The sequence below is a fragment of the Stylophora pistillata genome, chromosome 8 (assembly GCF_964205215.1).
Source record: "Stylophora pistillata chromosome 8, jaStyPist1.2, whole genome shotgun sequence".
NCBI classification, from domain to species: domain Eukaryota; kingdom Metazoa; phylum Cnidaria; class Anthozoa; order Scleractinia; family Pocilloporidae; genus Stylophora; species Stylophora pistillata.
Genome location: NC_142526.1, coordinates 5,862,723 through 5,879,113, shown reverse-complemented (window position 1 = coordinate 5,879,113; position 16,391 = coordinate 5,862,723). Strand labels below are relative to the sequence as shown.

Sequence of the window (16,391 nt, the reverse complement as noted above, 5' to 3'; positions counted from 1 at the left end):
CTCTTCAGTCAAAAGAAAATCCATTAGCCAATGAAAATCCGTTCCTTTTAGCCAATCAAATAATTCGTTGAAACGAAGAACCAATGAATTGACAAGGGTTTGGGCATTTTAATTTCGTTTACAAGTAACCCAGAATACCTCATTTACCGTAGGCTTGTTGAATTTCCAAGTCTGCGATAACACCGTCTGGCAAAAAAGGAAATTAAGGGCGACAACATTTTCCAATGGCGTCCAACTGATGTAAAAAACGAAGCACTTGCTATTCAAGAGCTGCCCACGGAATGATGTCTCGCTATAATAATTTTCTTCTTCGAAATGGTAAAAGCTGTACTCAAATCAATTTTTTCCTTCATTATTATTCTTTTTTTCACTTGAAAAATCGAGTTCATAAAATTTAAGAAACAGCTATTTATCGAGTGAGTTTCAGTCTCTTCAACTGACCTATCAATTTAATTTTCTCTTTCATTTGTTTAGGTGTAGTGGTCATGGTGTTTTTGGGTTGTGCAGCGTTGGATTCAGGAATATTTCATTCCTGCCCTCAGGTACTCTTTTCTCAAAACTTCACATGGATAACTTCTCACTCGATTGTGGTATTTAAACAACATGATTTTTTAAATCCGCAAATCAGGCTGTAGAATTGGCGAATTAAGAAGGTAATCCAGCTATCGCGAAAAAACAAATATTCAGGGAACAAGGAGACTAAAAATGTGGAAAAAGCAATGCTTTGCTCTCATTCAGATTTTCATTCGTAAACCATTTAAAACCAGAACGAACCCTCAGGAATTAAAGGACTTATATTTTAAATATATTTGTCGTTTGAACCATATCGGTGAACAAACAAAACATGTTTATGGAGTTCTTCCAGCACCCTAGGGTAAAATGTGTTTTGCATAAGCAAATGTGCCTACCGCTTTGCCACGTGAAAGCCAGCTCTCTATATATAGAATTTGCGCACAGTAGTTCGTGAAGCGACAGCACTCGGTGTGTTCAAATTTTCGATGTGCTTTTAAATCTCCCGATCATAACTTTTGCTTACGTTAGCGGAGAAAAAATCTTTCATCAAATTAAAAGCGCCATTTCAAGCGCAAGGTCTTATTGCCAGCACAAACAACTTGTCGAAAAGCTTTATTGGCGAACGGAAAATTACGTAAAAGCACATTATATTCCTAGCTTTTAATAGATGGTTCACGGCGGCTGTGGTTGTAATGTTTTCCCTTTTGTTGTGTTGCTGAGACAGATGTAACCTAATTATTGTGGAACGTATTTCCTATTTAAAGTCGACTGCAATTAAATTTAAACATGGAAAGAGAATTTTAGATCCCTTTTTCACTTCTTGAAACAGCTTGATATTTATAACGAAGCGATGTGCGTCAAGCGAGCGGAAAATGCGATGTCAAAAAAATTTAACTTTTATGCGTTGATTTGTATCGAATACTGAATTGTAATGAGGTTTCACCTTTGGGTACACAGTACATTATCATTATTGTTTCAACTGAATTGTAATCACAGCGTTGTCAAGTTACTGGATATATTCAGAATAGTCTTAGATCCAGAGACTTGTGAAAATAGATTATACATGCTAAACTTAAGCTTGGAAAATTGAACAAGATTATAGACAATTATAATCAGTGCACAAAAAATTTGGTCACAATTCAGAAGAGGAAACGTAAAAGCCTTCTAAAAATTGATTTAAAAGAACAAAATACACGCATTGATAAGGCAGCTGACATTATCAATTCAGAAAACCGTTTGGAGTTTTTAGACTTCGGGTAAATTTTAATGTGCGTTTATTTGCGGTTAGGTCAGTAACTTCAACGAGACGACTACCAGCGAAAAAGCTGAAATTATCAAATGTTGGTGTTCAAATAGTAAAAAATAATGCAAACGATTTTTCTTGCTTAAATAAATCGATCAAACCCCTTTGTTAACAGAAAAATTTGTAAAGGTCATTATTAATTTCAATTTCCATACTCTGAACGTACAGCATGGTAATCCTTTTTAACTTGATTGAAAAAGCGCATTTGGAAGTTTCAAAGTTTGCATGGGCTGCATTTAATGTTTCTCTCTTAATTCGGCAACCAATGGGAAGCAAACACCTTTTGACGTATTTTTAAGGACTCAAACGTACGCGCTCTGAATACAATAACACCCACTTTTCCATCGAAAAGCAGATATTTAATATTTTATCTAGGTGGAAGTTTCAGCTGATTTAGCTTTCTCTTACGAGTCATATATAATTAATTGAATTAACAGTTATGTTAAGAACATTTTAGCCCGAGGCTAGATGTTCTTTGTATGTGTTGAATTTTTAACAAGTTTTCTCCTGTTCGAGGAATCTTTATGAAAACACGGAAAAGTGTCTCCGATAAATAGAGAAAACAAAAAATAATCGAAGAAAACTTGAATTTTGAGTGATTCAGAGTTCTTAAAAACTGCACATCGTTGTTTGGTTGGAAATAAAGAAAAGTTTTAATCGCAGAATTTTTTTGTGCCCTTGTCAGACTGCGTGTGCCCGCTTCTCGCGTCCTATTACGCTGAAATTTTCAACACTAAGCGGTCAAATTATAAAATGTAGAGTAAACTGAAAGAAGAAAGCAGCAAATTGATGCTGGTTCGCAAAACAAAGTTATATTGGTTTTAATTCCGAAGAAACAAATTTTCAGTTGTTAACTTTCTTAAAATTAAAATTCATTCCTCCGGAGGGAAGCTTTTATCGCAATCGCTAAATTACTCCAATAAGTCTGTAGTCGGGCCGAATGTTCCACTCATCCGGAACGCGTTCTGGTTTCCTTAGCATGGAGCGACATGGTGTATATAAAAAATTGCCAGTTTAGGCTGACGCATCCCACATATAGTTATGAGTACCCTGTTCCACGAGAGAAATATGATTCCAGAATATAGAGACTAATTCACACTCAACCAATAATTTAGTGGTAATAAATAATCATATTAACAATTGTGATAAATAATAACAATAATAATAATAATAACAATAGAAATAGTAATATTAATAACTTATAGGGGCTAGCTTATGAACCTAACCGTTCCTCTGTAGTCTATTCTCTAGGCTCTTATAATGATTAAACTAGGCTTCTTGCAATTGTGATTTTAATTTTGATAATCAGTTATCAATTCAATTTTTGTGAGATTTTTGTTTCACGCAATAAGCCACTCATCGTTGTACGATATTTCGCTGATTGAAATGGTAGAATGCTCTCGCTTCGAATAAATAACAATTTTCTTCATAGTTTTCACGATGTGCAGATCAAACCTATTTAGATATTCTACAAGGGAAGTCTTTCTTCAATTTCGTGCCGGTGACGCCGCCGTAAAATTATTTTGAGATGTTTATCCCCTTTGGTGTTGTCACGGCAAGAACTGAAAAATCTAATGGGTATAATTCGCTGATTCACACAGTGATTTGCTCTCTCTTCAAAGAGAAAATTTTACTGTTGTTTCCATGATGCGCCGATCACACCTCACATGACATTTCTGTAAGGTAAAACTCAGCTTTTTCACACGCCATCCTGAAATGGTTGTCAGATGTTTACCATCTTCTGAAGTACTCCGACACAACAAGTAGTACTAAGAAACAGTTTAATTACGTGCTATTTCCGAGTAACATTTGAAGCAATCCAAAGGAACTGTCACCAAGCACTGAACGCCCGAATATGTTCCGCAACAGACAAAAGCAAAGAGCGAGTAATATCGGGTACAACTCAACAGACTTCGTAGAGGGCGAAGAGGTCGTTCGTATTCTATAGTTGCATTCAGCCACTCGCTCACTCAACAGACCAACGCTATGGCTTTTGCCTCCATAGGAGGCAGTAGCCATAAAAATTTAAGTGCCATAAAAATTTCTCAGTCAAGTAAGTCAAGTGCATCGTTTCGTAAATGCAAGCTTTTTTTTAATAAAAAGGTTTGTTTAAACAATCTACAGAATACTTAAGGAAAAGAAGTGTGAAGAACTTAACAAAAAACAGTGACAACCGAGTTTCAAGCATTTAATAGTTGATCAATATTTCCATAGGTTTCTTGTAACGGTTCGATCTCAATCAACCCGTGTCTGGTGAAGAATAACGTCTGCCAATGTCAGACCAGCAACAGCTCAGTCTGCGATACTCTAGACCAGCAGGCTTTTGTAAACCTGACTGGGGCATCAAATGAAATTGCGTCTAAATGGACTTGCTGTGTTTGTCCTCCAAATACGACCTATTGCTGTGACAAGTGTCCCAACATTTCAACTTCATCTGTAGTAGGTAGGGAGAAAAAGTTTTCTTTTGTTTTGTTATGTTTTTTTTTATAAAGAAGTTTCTAATAAAGCAGAGGTTGTTTAAAAAATGTAGAAACCTGTTTGGGTAACACTGGCTGACTTTGCCGAAATGGAGAAAAGTTTTGTAATTGGCTTTTTTTCTCGGAGTTCTTGAATTATTGCAAAAAAACAAAACACTGAAGAACAAAATGTTGGAGCTGACTGAGCAGCAGTAAAAAAATGCGAGTTCGGATAATATACTAGCGTTTCGACTCAATTTGACCAACACCCACAGGAACGAAACTTGTAGTTTCATCACCAAATCTGAAAAGACTTTAGACAGGCAACTTAAAGAAAATCGCAACAGTTGTAAACAACAGATTTTGTAAGTTTAATTAGCAAGCTGCTCACCTGAAAGGTCCTTCTCGGGGAGAAATGAAATCTAACAGGATTCGAGAGAGCGGTGAAAACGTACCACCGACCTTTAGACTACTTGAGGTTTACCAAATTTAGTGCAAAGGAGTGGTGCGGGAGTCTTTTGTTGCCTTTTTTTTCTTTCAAGCTCAGCATTTTTTCAACAATTGATTCTTCCTTACACCAGACGGACGGATACTTTGAGACTCTTTGATTTGAGTCCGGAGCGAAAATTCGTTCTCTTTTTTTTTTTATTTTTTTTCTTTTGTCAATTTGCAGCTCCGCTAGTTCTAGCACAACCAACCTGGAACTTCACGTTGCTGCTGGTCTTTGTGCTAGAGTGTGAAATGTTCAAAAGTTTCCAGGACAACTTGACTAACTCACTACAAACGAGAATTTCTAGCCTGACCAGCATTCCACTAAGTCAGATCACAGTGACCAACATGAGCTGCGCCTCTGGTCAGCGGCCATACTGCGGGGTAGACGTGGCAAGCATCAGGGCACATCATCGCGAAAGGCGCCTAGCTGTGGGAGGTCGGATGAAGGGAAGTAAGAAGAAGAAAAACGAGAAGCAATTTAACTATCACAACACGAACCGCTATTACGCAATCGAAGAGGACTGCGACAGTTTGACTGCCAATATCACCATCTACGAAAGAAACAAAACTGCTCTTGAATCATCTCTTAAATTTCTAAGACAGCTACAAGTTAATAACTCTGTTATCATTCCGTTATGGAATGGAAGAACCATTTTTTCAACCTTTATGTTGTCCGCCATGTATGGTGACTCATATAGTTTGCACGAAGCGCCCAGGCCTTTACCGCTACCCCTCCCTCCGACAGATGGCGTCCCGCCCATTGAGACGGACTTGAAGCCTATGATCTATGCGGGTGCTTCTATATTGGGACTCGTTGCTTTGTGTGTTTTATGGCAGTTTATAAAACAATCCTGGCTTTTGTCAAGAAAGAAGTTTACTCCGATCAACAGTGACCGTCTGGATCACAAAACAGACCAGCAACTAAAGCAATTGAAAATTGAAGAGGCCATGGAGGAAAACGATCGTGTCACAGGTAGGTAATTATAAAAATGGAAAGCTCTGTTCACACAGGCAAATTTTCTTGGCATGATTCATTCTTGGCAGTGAGGACGTAAATTACAAATCTATAAGTCTAGAAAAGTTCGAAGATAAGTAATACTGAGGTTCAGATTAAAATTTTTCGCGAAATACTTACCTCGTGAACTTTCATTGCAGTATTATTAGTCACAAAGCAGGCACAGCTATCATAGGTGACCGTGCCCTTTCCTGGTTGAATACTGAGACTGCTAACGTATTGCTATCTTACCTTGTTTTTGCCACTAAGCCATACTCGCTAAAACCCGCCCGAAAAGATAACGCGATACGCATGCTCCAACCTCAATCTCGTTCCCAGCGCCTTTTCCCGCCCAAGTAAGAAAAGAGGCCCTGGGAATGAGGCTGGTACCAACCTATTTCTCTAATGGAAGATCCCTTTGCCAATAGGTTCAGGGTTTGTCATAGAGCGTCGTGAAGCAAAGCTAATGTTATCTCAGATTACTTCCTATCTCAATCAAAAATTGTTCTATATTGTCGTAAAGGCTATTTGTCTGCTAAAGCCTTTCGATATTTTTTTTCATACAGCCAATGGGAGCGCATCATCCTCTCTGAGCTTGCCTCGAAGCAATGTCGAGGCCAAGAAGCAGTGGCCCCCAGGCTACCCCGTGAGGTCCCTTAAACCGGCGTACGAACCAACTGAGTTACACTATCAGCGGACTCCTCCAAGACTCATACTGGACGATGAAGGCTGTGATATTGAGGACAGGCGGAGTATTGGTAGCGCAAGCATGTCGAATTTAGACAATGACACCCTGAGTGACATTTTGAACAGCGATGATGAGCAATTCATTTGTCCATCTAATTCTTGCCCGCCTTGTTCGCCAGGTTACACAAATCCAGCTTTCATCGAGGACGAAAAGACAACTGGAAATAGTTATCCAGGTTTAAACAGGAAGCCGGGCATAGCTTCGAAATCGCTCACACCTGATAAAGGAAATGCAAAGTTATCCGTTAATCCAATTGATGTTCACAATCAAAGGGACGGCTCCATTGCCTCTTCTGAGTTAAGCTTGGACGCCGGTGAAGATACGGTTTTCCTGCCCGCTAAGGACAAAAAACAAGAGAAGCAGAAGAAGGTGAACAAATTTTTGTCGCCCTCAAACGGTGAGAAAATTATCAGGAGGTCGTCCATTACTTCCGTTGTCGAAGACGAGGGGATTCGAAAAAATTCCGCGCGTGGGGCCAAGAGTCCAAACACGTCTAGAATAGAGCACCTTGTTGAAGAAAAAAGTAGAAAACCTTCTCTAGCTTCGTCCGACAAAGAAAGAAGACCTGGTACCCTGAAGGATACCAACTCTAAAGGGAAAAAGACCACTACTGCGTCAACTTTGGCAAGTCCTAGACATTCGCCTCGTGCGGAAGACATTGGTGTTAGAAATTCGGAGAGTTCTGGCAAGAACAAAATAAAGGGGAGTGTACTATCAGTTACCACCACGACAAAGAAGAGAAACTCTGTTTCCGTTGCCGCGATAACAGGGGCGAAAGAGGATTCTGAGGGTAGCGTGACAAAATTCCGTGTAAGATCAACTACGTCCATAAACGGCGAGCGGAGGAAATCTGCAGCAGAGCCCGCTAGATTTGGGGAAAGCCTCCCTGAGGGAAGCAGAACGAAGGCGAATGAACTAACAATTGAGGACGTCATTGAGGATAAAAATACAGCAGCAACGGGCAACAAGAAGAAAAAAATGAAGAAGAAAGAGAAGGCAGAGAAGGAAGTAAAGATAAAAGTGGCTGATTCAGATGATTCATCCGAAGAAAAAACCGCGAAATTCATTCCGGACACAGAGGCCGGATTGACTGTGATAAGTTTATCTGAAGAACATAAAAGTAAGTTTGTTGCATCACAAGAGAGCGAAACCAAAGCAAAGAAAAAGAAAAAAAGGAAAGAAAAGGAGGAAAAGAAAAGAAAAATTGAAAATCCTGAGCCTTCATCGGATGAAGAAGCACAGGGTAATACGCAAGATTCAAGTTCAGATATCATTGTCGTAAAAGCGAAGACGCAAAAAACGCCCGCTGTTCACGATGGAACTCAGGATAAAAAAAAGAAAAAAAAAGAAGTGGCCACAGGACGAAAAAACCCTGAAACTGCCGAAGAAAGGCCTGCGACTGTGCGAAGAAATGGCAGTTTTGTTCGATCTACAAATAATTTTAAGGGGGATTCCCCGAATACCGCTACCCCGGAGCGAAGGCGCATGAAGTCCATTTGTATCGAGGACATGGAAAGCAGATCCCCACCGATTGGCGAGAGGGCAAGTCGAAGAAAAATTCCTGATATACCTGAAGATTGGGAGCAGACTTCTTCATCTCAAATCAACACTCGTTCACGACCAAACAGTATATCGCCCATTCCAACTGGATACAAATCACCGCGCCTGGTGATAAAACCCTCTTATCATAAATACTGACCTCTGCATGCGCCGTCCTCTCCTTCCTGAGCCCCTTGATATAAGGGACCTCTTTTCTGTGGTCCTCACAAATATGCCCCTTTCTGAGAAATCATACCTACTGTATATAAGACGTTATTTGAATCATTATAGGTATGTCCAGTCAAGAAACGATCTCTGAGATTCACTGCACATCGGTTTCTTTCACGGTAATGAAATTCGAAGCTGCGACGAACACGGTCGCTGAAGTTTGACTGCAAATTTGAGGTAGAAATACAGACAACCCGAGAGCCAATTTGAAAAAATACAAAAAACGGTTCTGTCCTCGTGTACCGGTTCACAAGAGCCAATACAAAAGACCAAACAATACACAATAGCTAACCAATAACTCCTAAACAAAGAAAGATCAATGGTAATTCCCTTGTGAACCGGTACACCAGGACAGAACCCAAAAAACGTTTCCCGGCTTTCGACCGATTTTACACGTCTACCTTGACCCTGTTTCAGAGTGTGTTTGTAATAATAAAAAAAAATAATAATAATAACAAAAAAAAAGCTACATAGATACGTACTGCAGTAAATGGCTTGAACCCGGGGGTAACATGTGAACGTGTAGTCTGCTAGATAAGTACTGCGCGTAAAACACGAGAAAGCGAGAAAAACGTGTGTTGTAAATGTAAAATATAAAACAGATCACCACACTGTGATTAAACACATCTTTCACTTCAATTTATTTTACATATAAAGTGTTTTATTTTGGGCTTGCAGCTTGTTTTACAACAACCGTAATGCTTATTTAACCTTTTTACTACCACAAATGACCAAGACAGAATTTCTCCTTAAAATATCGCTACAGTTACAAGCCTTGGGTATTATCATTTGATCAAGCACCGAATTCTCAGTGTAGCCTCTATAAGAAATGTACGGCAGTGTACGCTGCATTGAGAAACTTTATGCTTGTGGTTGTTTGCCAGCAAACTTGAAAACGGTTCTATTTCAGCCCGACTTCTTTGATCTTTTTAATATTCAAGATCGATCAGCGAATTCAGTTACAGATTTAGACTAATATTAAAGTTTAGAGTTTTGAGACCTCAGCGGTCCTTGCCATTCCACACCTAAAAAAGTAAAAAAAAAATAAAAAAAAAAAAGCTTAAAATACAAAGAGAGGGTCTGGCCGGTTAAAAAGTTCAACATTCAAAGAACTTGTAAAAATGAACTTATGTAGCTAAGCTTGCCCCAGGCCCCGATCGAAAGGGCCCTTGGAAGAAGGAAAATAGGGGCTTTAAGCAGTCAGGACGGCAACGCAACAGAAGACATCGATAAAAAAATGAGTTTCTAATTTTAGTTAGAATTTCGAAAATGGCTGCATGTGTTTACCGTCTCGTAGGGCGCCAGACCTCAGACTCCACATAGCGCATAAAAGTAGCGTTGAGAGGTTCTTTGGTTACAATGTGCACTTACCAAGCAAATGGGCGAGCAGGAGAAATCTGTCCGAGCCAAAAAACGTGTGAGGCTCACCATTGACATGGGCAACAATGAGAGGCGCTCCGAAAGCCTGAAATTGAAATTATTAGCCTCGTGTATTGTCTTGATTTCAGTACAATTGTTCCTGACAAATCTAGGATAACACAGTTCAACAATTCTGTATTAAGTCTTAATTAATCTCAAGCGCGTGCCAAGAAGTTAGTCAACTAACAACTCTGGAAATGAATATAAGGGTAAGTTTTAAAGAAACTGTGGTACTATGTTGGAGCAAAGCAAAATCATTTAGTTCCTTTTTCTCTTTCAGTGCACTTTGCACCAGTTCATGAGTGAGGGGGGGGGGGGGTAGACATAACCACCTAATTCCACCAAAATATCCATGCACTTACCCCCAAATCAAGAGCCTTTTGTGTGGTTTCCTTCAATGTATCCTTGATTTCCTGGTCTTTAGTCTTACTAATGAGAGCCTGAGTATCATCTGCACTTAATCCAACTTTTGTACACACCTAACAAAACCACATCAATAGTCAGTTGGCTACCCTCTACCTTCTGTTAAGTGCAAACTGCTGCAGTCATAACAGAGGAAACAAGTCTGACTTATTGCTCATGAATAAAGGGGGAAAGTATCCAAAGAAAGAGTGGTGCTGCATCAGTGGGGGGGGGGGGGTCGGTGGGGAAGTATTACAAGATAATTTGGTTTTATTAACTAAGTTAAATGTTGATTGGCCTCTCTAAAGAGTTTCTAAAGCTGATGTTACAATTGTAGGCCTTCATCAAGGTGTTTATGTTATGTCAGGTTCATCCAAGATTCAATACATGTATAGTCCTCTCTTAAAATCTCAGTGAACAACTCTAACAGCTAAGCCATCTAAAGCACAAATTGATAAAATATGATTCACCCAAAGCTTAAATATCAAAGATGTATATATAATCTGAAATTTGAGAGAAAAAGTTCCTTTAGTTGCCACGCAAATTATTTATTTCCAGTCTTTGAAGAGTTAGCTATGATGAAGTGCCATCATAATTTCATGATTGTTGTGAAAATGGTTACCATAGAAATATGCAGACAACATTTACCTCCTGAAAACTTTGAGGTTCTACAATGTCTTCATCCTAAAACACAGACATATATATATATATATTTTTAAAAATTATACAATGGAACTTACCCTCAATGGCACATTTGTGACTTGAGAAATTAAAACAAAACTAAAAATGAATACATAAATTGAAGCTCCCCCTTAGGGGCTTTTCAGCCACAATGTAGACTAACTAAGTGCTTAAAAATTCCCACTAGCAGGAGGCAGACTAGTGAGCTATTTACAGAGCACAGCCAAGGAGTTGAACTTGGGGTAAGCGAGAACAAATCCAGTAAGTGGCAGGGTTATGACTTGAACCTGGGACACTGGATTTCAAGTTGAGCACCCTAACCACTCAGCCATGCCGCCTCCTGACTCCTGAGAAAGACGGAGGTGGTTGTAGAGAGGTGACCATTGTTAGGAAAGCAGGTGTTGTGAGACACCTTTTTTTTTGATGAGGGGTGGAACACTTAGTTCTATATGTAAAAAAAAAAAAAAAAAAATGCTTTAGGTTGCACATATTGAATAGTTGACATACTCAAAATGTATAGAATGTAAAAAAAGAACCCAAAATTATTCTGCAGAGGAAAATACACCATTTTATAGTCGTGTACATAGTTGCCAAGCCTTTGATTTGGAGCAAGGTTGAAGGTGACATTTTGTGATAGAGACCTGTATCTACTTAGCATGATGACAAAGTAATTTACACTTAAAAAGCAGCTACATTTGTATCATAATGAGGTCACCCTTAGCCTCACTCCTGTTCAAAGGCTTAGCAACCAAGCACACAACTGTAAAATGTATTATTTCTGACAGAAACAATTAAGGTACAGGGAGTCTATCAGTTTGTTGACAGTTCAACGTTTTTCATTTATGACATTTTATTTTCAACTTAGCAAAACAAAACTGTCATCTGCTAAAGAACAAATTTTCATAGTTTTTAAATAACTGGTGGTTTAATCTAATACTTATCAACACACCCTGGACCAGGCTCTCATCCAGAACTCACGACTAAGTTCTTCAAGTTTCTCTGGATGGTATTTGCAGGCTGCTGTTAAGAGTCGCATAGTGGGTAGAGAACCTGTTGACCATAAAAAAATCAGCCGGAATGAAAGCTTTTTTTTCACCACACTTTTATAATTTTTTAATATATTTACAAGATATTCTTAAATGATCTGCAGCTTGTTATTGTGCCGTATATTTTGAAAGGATCTCAAAACAAAGTTGAAATCAAAATTAATTGAGAAGAAAAAATTATTCAAAACTCAAACCGAATTCTTTTTAAGATATTTGATCATATTATGTATTAACTTGTCTTTTTCTTTTAATTTGTAGTTCTATCCCAATCACACCAAGGCTTAAACAAGTTTTAAAGCTGTTGTTAGACATGGTTTAAATTTGTATTCTTCAAATTTAGTACATTGGAATTACAAGTTAGAGACTACTTGAGTTCTTTTAAGGAAAATTCACTTTTTCAGTTCTCTGTTTCTGATTTTCATTCGATCAGTTAAACCCATTTAACTAACATGTATGGGATATAAGATATTTGAAAAAGCTGCTTGTATTAGGCATAATTTAATTCATAATAAAATTACATACCGATAATATTCTTTATCTGAATATTCATGAAAGAAAAAAACTGTTACCTTTGGTAAACATCACATTGGCAGGATCCTAAAGAAATCATGATTAAAACGAATACAAATACTTTCAGAGTTGAATTACAACTTAGATTGAGAAATCAAACCTTCCCAAACACAACAACTATTCTTTTATTAAACTAGTAATAATCAGAAATTAGGGAGATGCGTTTGCATGACCATTTGGGACAAGCAAGCACATCAACATGAGAGGCAAAACATGAAACTCAACTCCCACTAAAAACAAAGCACACGGTCGATGGAAATGATGTCATTTGCCCCTGAATAATTCTTTGGGGGGGCCAAATTAGTGTCCATGAATACATAATCCAAAAATGTCGATTTTGACTGCATTATGAACATGTTCTTTGTCAAACACAATTAATCCTTTCACTCTCCAAGTGATTTACATATAACTTCTAAGCATCTAGTCCATATATCATCAAATAAATGGGTAATGAGAATACTCAGACAAGCTTATCAGGTTGAAGTTAACTTCTTGATCTAACACCAAATTCTTGTTGCTAATTTTCAGGGAAATGTGAAGTGGCTAGAGGGTTTGGGCTCACCTCATAGCTTTGATTAGTGTCAAAGGTATCAAATGATGGCCAATAGGAGATATTAAAAAAATTTGGCAAAAGATGCTTCTTTTCTTATCATCAAGGACAGTGGATTTCTGGTTCTATACCAACTCGTCTAAAAGATACATTTAATTGACACTCACAGAGGGTGGAGTGATGGGGATTCCATAAAACTCCCGCAGTCTTTGAATATCTTTCATCATGTAGACACCTTTGGCGGGAACCATTGCTGGAGGTCTGTTACCTTGATGTAAAGAAATATAAAAAAAGGATGATAGGAAAATCATCATGCATAAATTAAATGTGATTGAGAAAAGCTAGAGTGTTGCCTGGGATTTGGCTATGACAGTCCCTAAGAGTGACCAGCATCTAATTTCTCCTTACAATATCACCCCTGAATCACACATTAAGGTCAGGAGAATAAAGGAAACAATCATCAGCTCAAGAAGCTCTTGATTATTAAACAAATTCTCCTTCTCAGCACCTTGGGAAATGTATAAAGAACAGTATGGAGAATATGCATACTGATGTTAGAGTGTAGAGGGTTAAGAGGAGTCACATTAACACCCTTCATGGTTAAGTGATAGCAGGGAGCAGGGATGGCACAGTGGTGAGAGAGCTTGCTTCTCACCACTGTGGCCTGGGTTCGACTACTGGACCTGATGTCACACATGGGTTGAGTTTGTTGTTGGTTCTCATCCCTGCTCCGCGAGTTTTACTTTCAATTGGCTCCTCTAGTTTTTCTCCCTCTAAAAAATCAACATTCCAACTTCCAATTCCATCTGGAGTTGATTGTTTTTAACATGAGCCACCAGCTCAAAAGAATTGGCAACCACTTCCTACAATATCAACTTTAAATAATTATACATGATTCAATTTTTTCAAAGGCAGAGAATGTCATAATAAGCTACTTGTTTCACAATTACACCATAAATAACAGGAAAACTTGATTAAAATTCAAATACTTGCATTGTACAAAGAGCAAAAGCAAAAATGATAATTATGTATGATTATAGTAACACTCATTTAAGGTAAATTAGTATCACAAATGCTATGTGAATCAATGGATTGTGCCAAAAAATAGTGCTGTACGACAAATTTGCATACCCAACTATATAACCATCTCTTAATGTAAACAATAAATTTATTAACAAATTGACAGAACCTCATTTATCTTGTACCTGAGCCTGCCATTATTCCTCCCAGTAAAAAAGGACGGAATTGCAAGTCTAAATTCCATTTGGGTCTATAGCGACAAAGGACCTGTGAATAAGTGGATAAAAAAGTTGTGTTCATCATATTGCAAGGAGTTCTTTTTCTATACCTGTCATGTTTCTGGCCCCGTTTGACAATTATTTCATTTATGAGGGTTGGATACAATAATTGCTGAGATTATGTTAAGTTTAAGCCATATTGATTTGTTTGTTTGTGCTTAATTGTAAGATTAGTCAGGCATCCCTAGCTAGGATAGCCGCAGAGGCTGGGAACAAAAGAAAAAACATTATGGGATAAGAGAAAAAAGCACATGGGGAGAGAGTTGTAAAAACTTAGAAGTCGGAATAAAATTGTTCAGTTTATTCAATTGAAAGTGAGTCGTGAATATATTGTCAGAAGAAACATTTCCGACAAAGATTAATAATAATAACAATAAATAATCCTTTATTCACCATAATGACAAAAAATTGTAACAAAAATGTTTCATAAACTGCTTGAAAATTGAAAAAAAATGTGTTACAATGCCTAAGAAAAATGTAAGAAAAATTAGAGGATACACACTATGATAACAATAATTCACTCTAATCTAAAAAATATTTACAAAGAAAATAATTAAGATAAAATCCTTAAATAATAATAATAATAATCCATTTATATAGTGCCTTTACTACAAGATTCAAAGGTGGTGTTTACAAAAATTTGATAAGGCTAGAAAGTAGAATAATCACAAGAAATTGACATTAAAATTATATTAGGTACTAACTACACAATAGATAAATGTACACGATAGATAGGAACTATTTATCGATTCATAAACATCATGACTCATTAGCTCGAATAAAAAGAAATGTTTTAAGTATGTGTTTAAAATCATTAATTGAATTTGGAGATTTAATATCCTCAGGTAAGTTATTCCAAAGTTCCAAAGCAAACACCCAATGAGGTGCATAGCACAGAATGGCAATAACCAATCTGGTGTTTAATAGTTTTGAATATTTTCTGTCAAAAATTTTCAGCTTCCAACATGACACAATGCATTGCGACTCTGAATATGAGCAGATAACCAGAGTTTAGTGAGCCAATCAGAACAAAACAAATGCAATTGAACCAGAGTTAAAAATTGACTAATTCCTAATATTTATTAATTCCAGATTTTATAAGCTTAATTTAAATTGACACATGATGTCACTAAGAGAGAGAGAAAGCTCTACTGGGGTATTCTCCAATCATCTCCCCAACCCCACCCCTACTGATATATATATATATATAGATATAGCTCTTTGGCATACAAAGCTTTGCTTTCATGTCCAAATTGAGCACTCTATCTAGGATGAGTCATTGCCGTTGCAATTGCGCATGCTCGCTGGTTTACTCTAGTTTGAGCACTCTGGCATGGCTTAGACGATACCACAAAGGTTGGGTCGTTTGGGGTGACCGTCTCGGTTCTCCCCCATCCTAGCATTAGCACTGCACTGATGAGGCCCAGAAGGCCGAAACAGTACTGTCTGCAGTTAGATATAGCTCTTTGGCATACAAAGCTTTGCTTTCATGTCCAAATTGAGCACTCTATCTAGGATGAGTCATTGCTGTTGCAATTGCGCATGCTCGCTGGTTTACTCTAGTTTGAGCACTCTGGCATGGCTTAGACGATACCACAAAGGTTGGGTCGTTTGGGGTGACCGTCTCGGTTCTCCCCCATCCTAGCATTAGCACTGCACTGATGAGGCCCAGAAGGCCGAAACAGTACTGTCTGCAGTTAGTTATATATATATATATATATATATATATATATATATAGTTTTTTATCTTTGCATATCCCCACCCTAGTACCCTCAAAGATAATCTCAACTTTTAAGTTTCACATTTGCGTAAGATTAAGAAATCAGAGTATCAAACACTTATATAACATTACCGGAGATGAAGCACATTCTTATGGATACTTGCACGCGTCTAATGAGCCTCAAATATACGTAACTTTGCTAAGAACACTCATGAAAAGAATTTAGTCGAGGCTGTAAAAAGTTGAGAAAAAAAAAAACCTTGAGATGCGAGTGCAGTCTTAAAAATAAAAACTCGCCGAAATCAGGTGACCTACCTCAAATGCGATCCACGAATATGGTGAAATGACATCATAAAACAACTCCACCGTCCTCTTTGCAACCGCCATGTTGAACTGAAGGCTCTACAGTGCGCAGCGGCGTTTTCACAAAA

General features: G+C 37.9%; 2 protein-coding genes across 3 annotated transcripts; one reads left to right on the top strand and one right to left on the bottom strand.

Annotated features, from left to right (window-relative positions):
* Window positions 1-8,916, top strand: LOC111344844 (uncharacterized). Its single transcript, XM_022952109.2, has 5 exons — window positions 1-318; window positions 475-542; window positions 4,031-4,259; window positions 4,946-5,737; window positions 6,325-8,916. The coding sequence occupies exons 1-5, from the start codon at window positions 282-284 to the stop codon at window positions 8,202-8,204; spliced, it is 3,006 nt and encodes a 1,001-aa protein (XP_022807844.2). The 5' UTR covers window positions 1-281; the 3' UTR covers window positions 8,205-8,916.
* Window positions 8,891-16,380, bottom strand: LOC111344845 (glutathione S-transferase kappa 1). 2 transcript variants are annotated; one of them, XM_022952110.2, is made up of 9 exons: window positions 16,276-16,380; window positions 14,147-14,228; window positions 13,109-13,209; window positions 12,391-12,418; window positions 11,725-11,825; window positions 10,743-10,778; window positions 10,055-10,171; window positions 9,645-9,738; window positions 8,891-9,298 (listed from the first exon to the last, which is right to left on the bottom strand). In XM_022952110.2, the coding sequence occupies exons 1-9, from the start codon at window positions 16,345-16,347 to the stop codon at window positions 9,252-9,254; spliced, it is 678 nt and encodes a 225-aa protein (XP_022807845.1). In that variant the 5' UTR covers window positions 16,348-16,380; the 3' UTR covers window positions 8,891-9,251. The 2 variants fall into 2 exon arrangements, with proteins under 2 accessions (XP_022807845.1, XP_022807846.1); XM_022952111.2 differs by lacking the exon at window positions 10,743-10,778.
* Window positions 16,381-16,391: the final 11 nt, after the last annotated feature.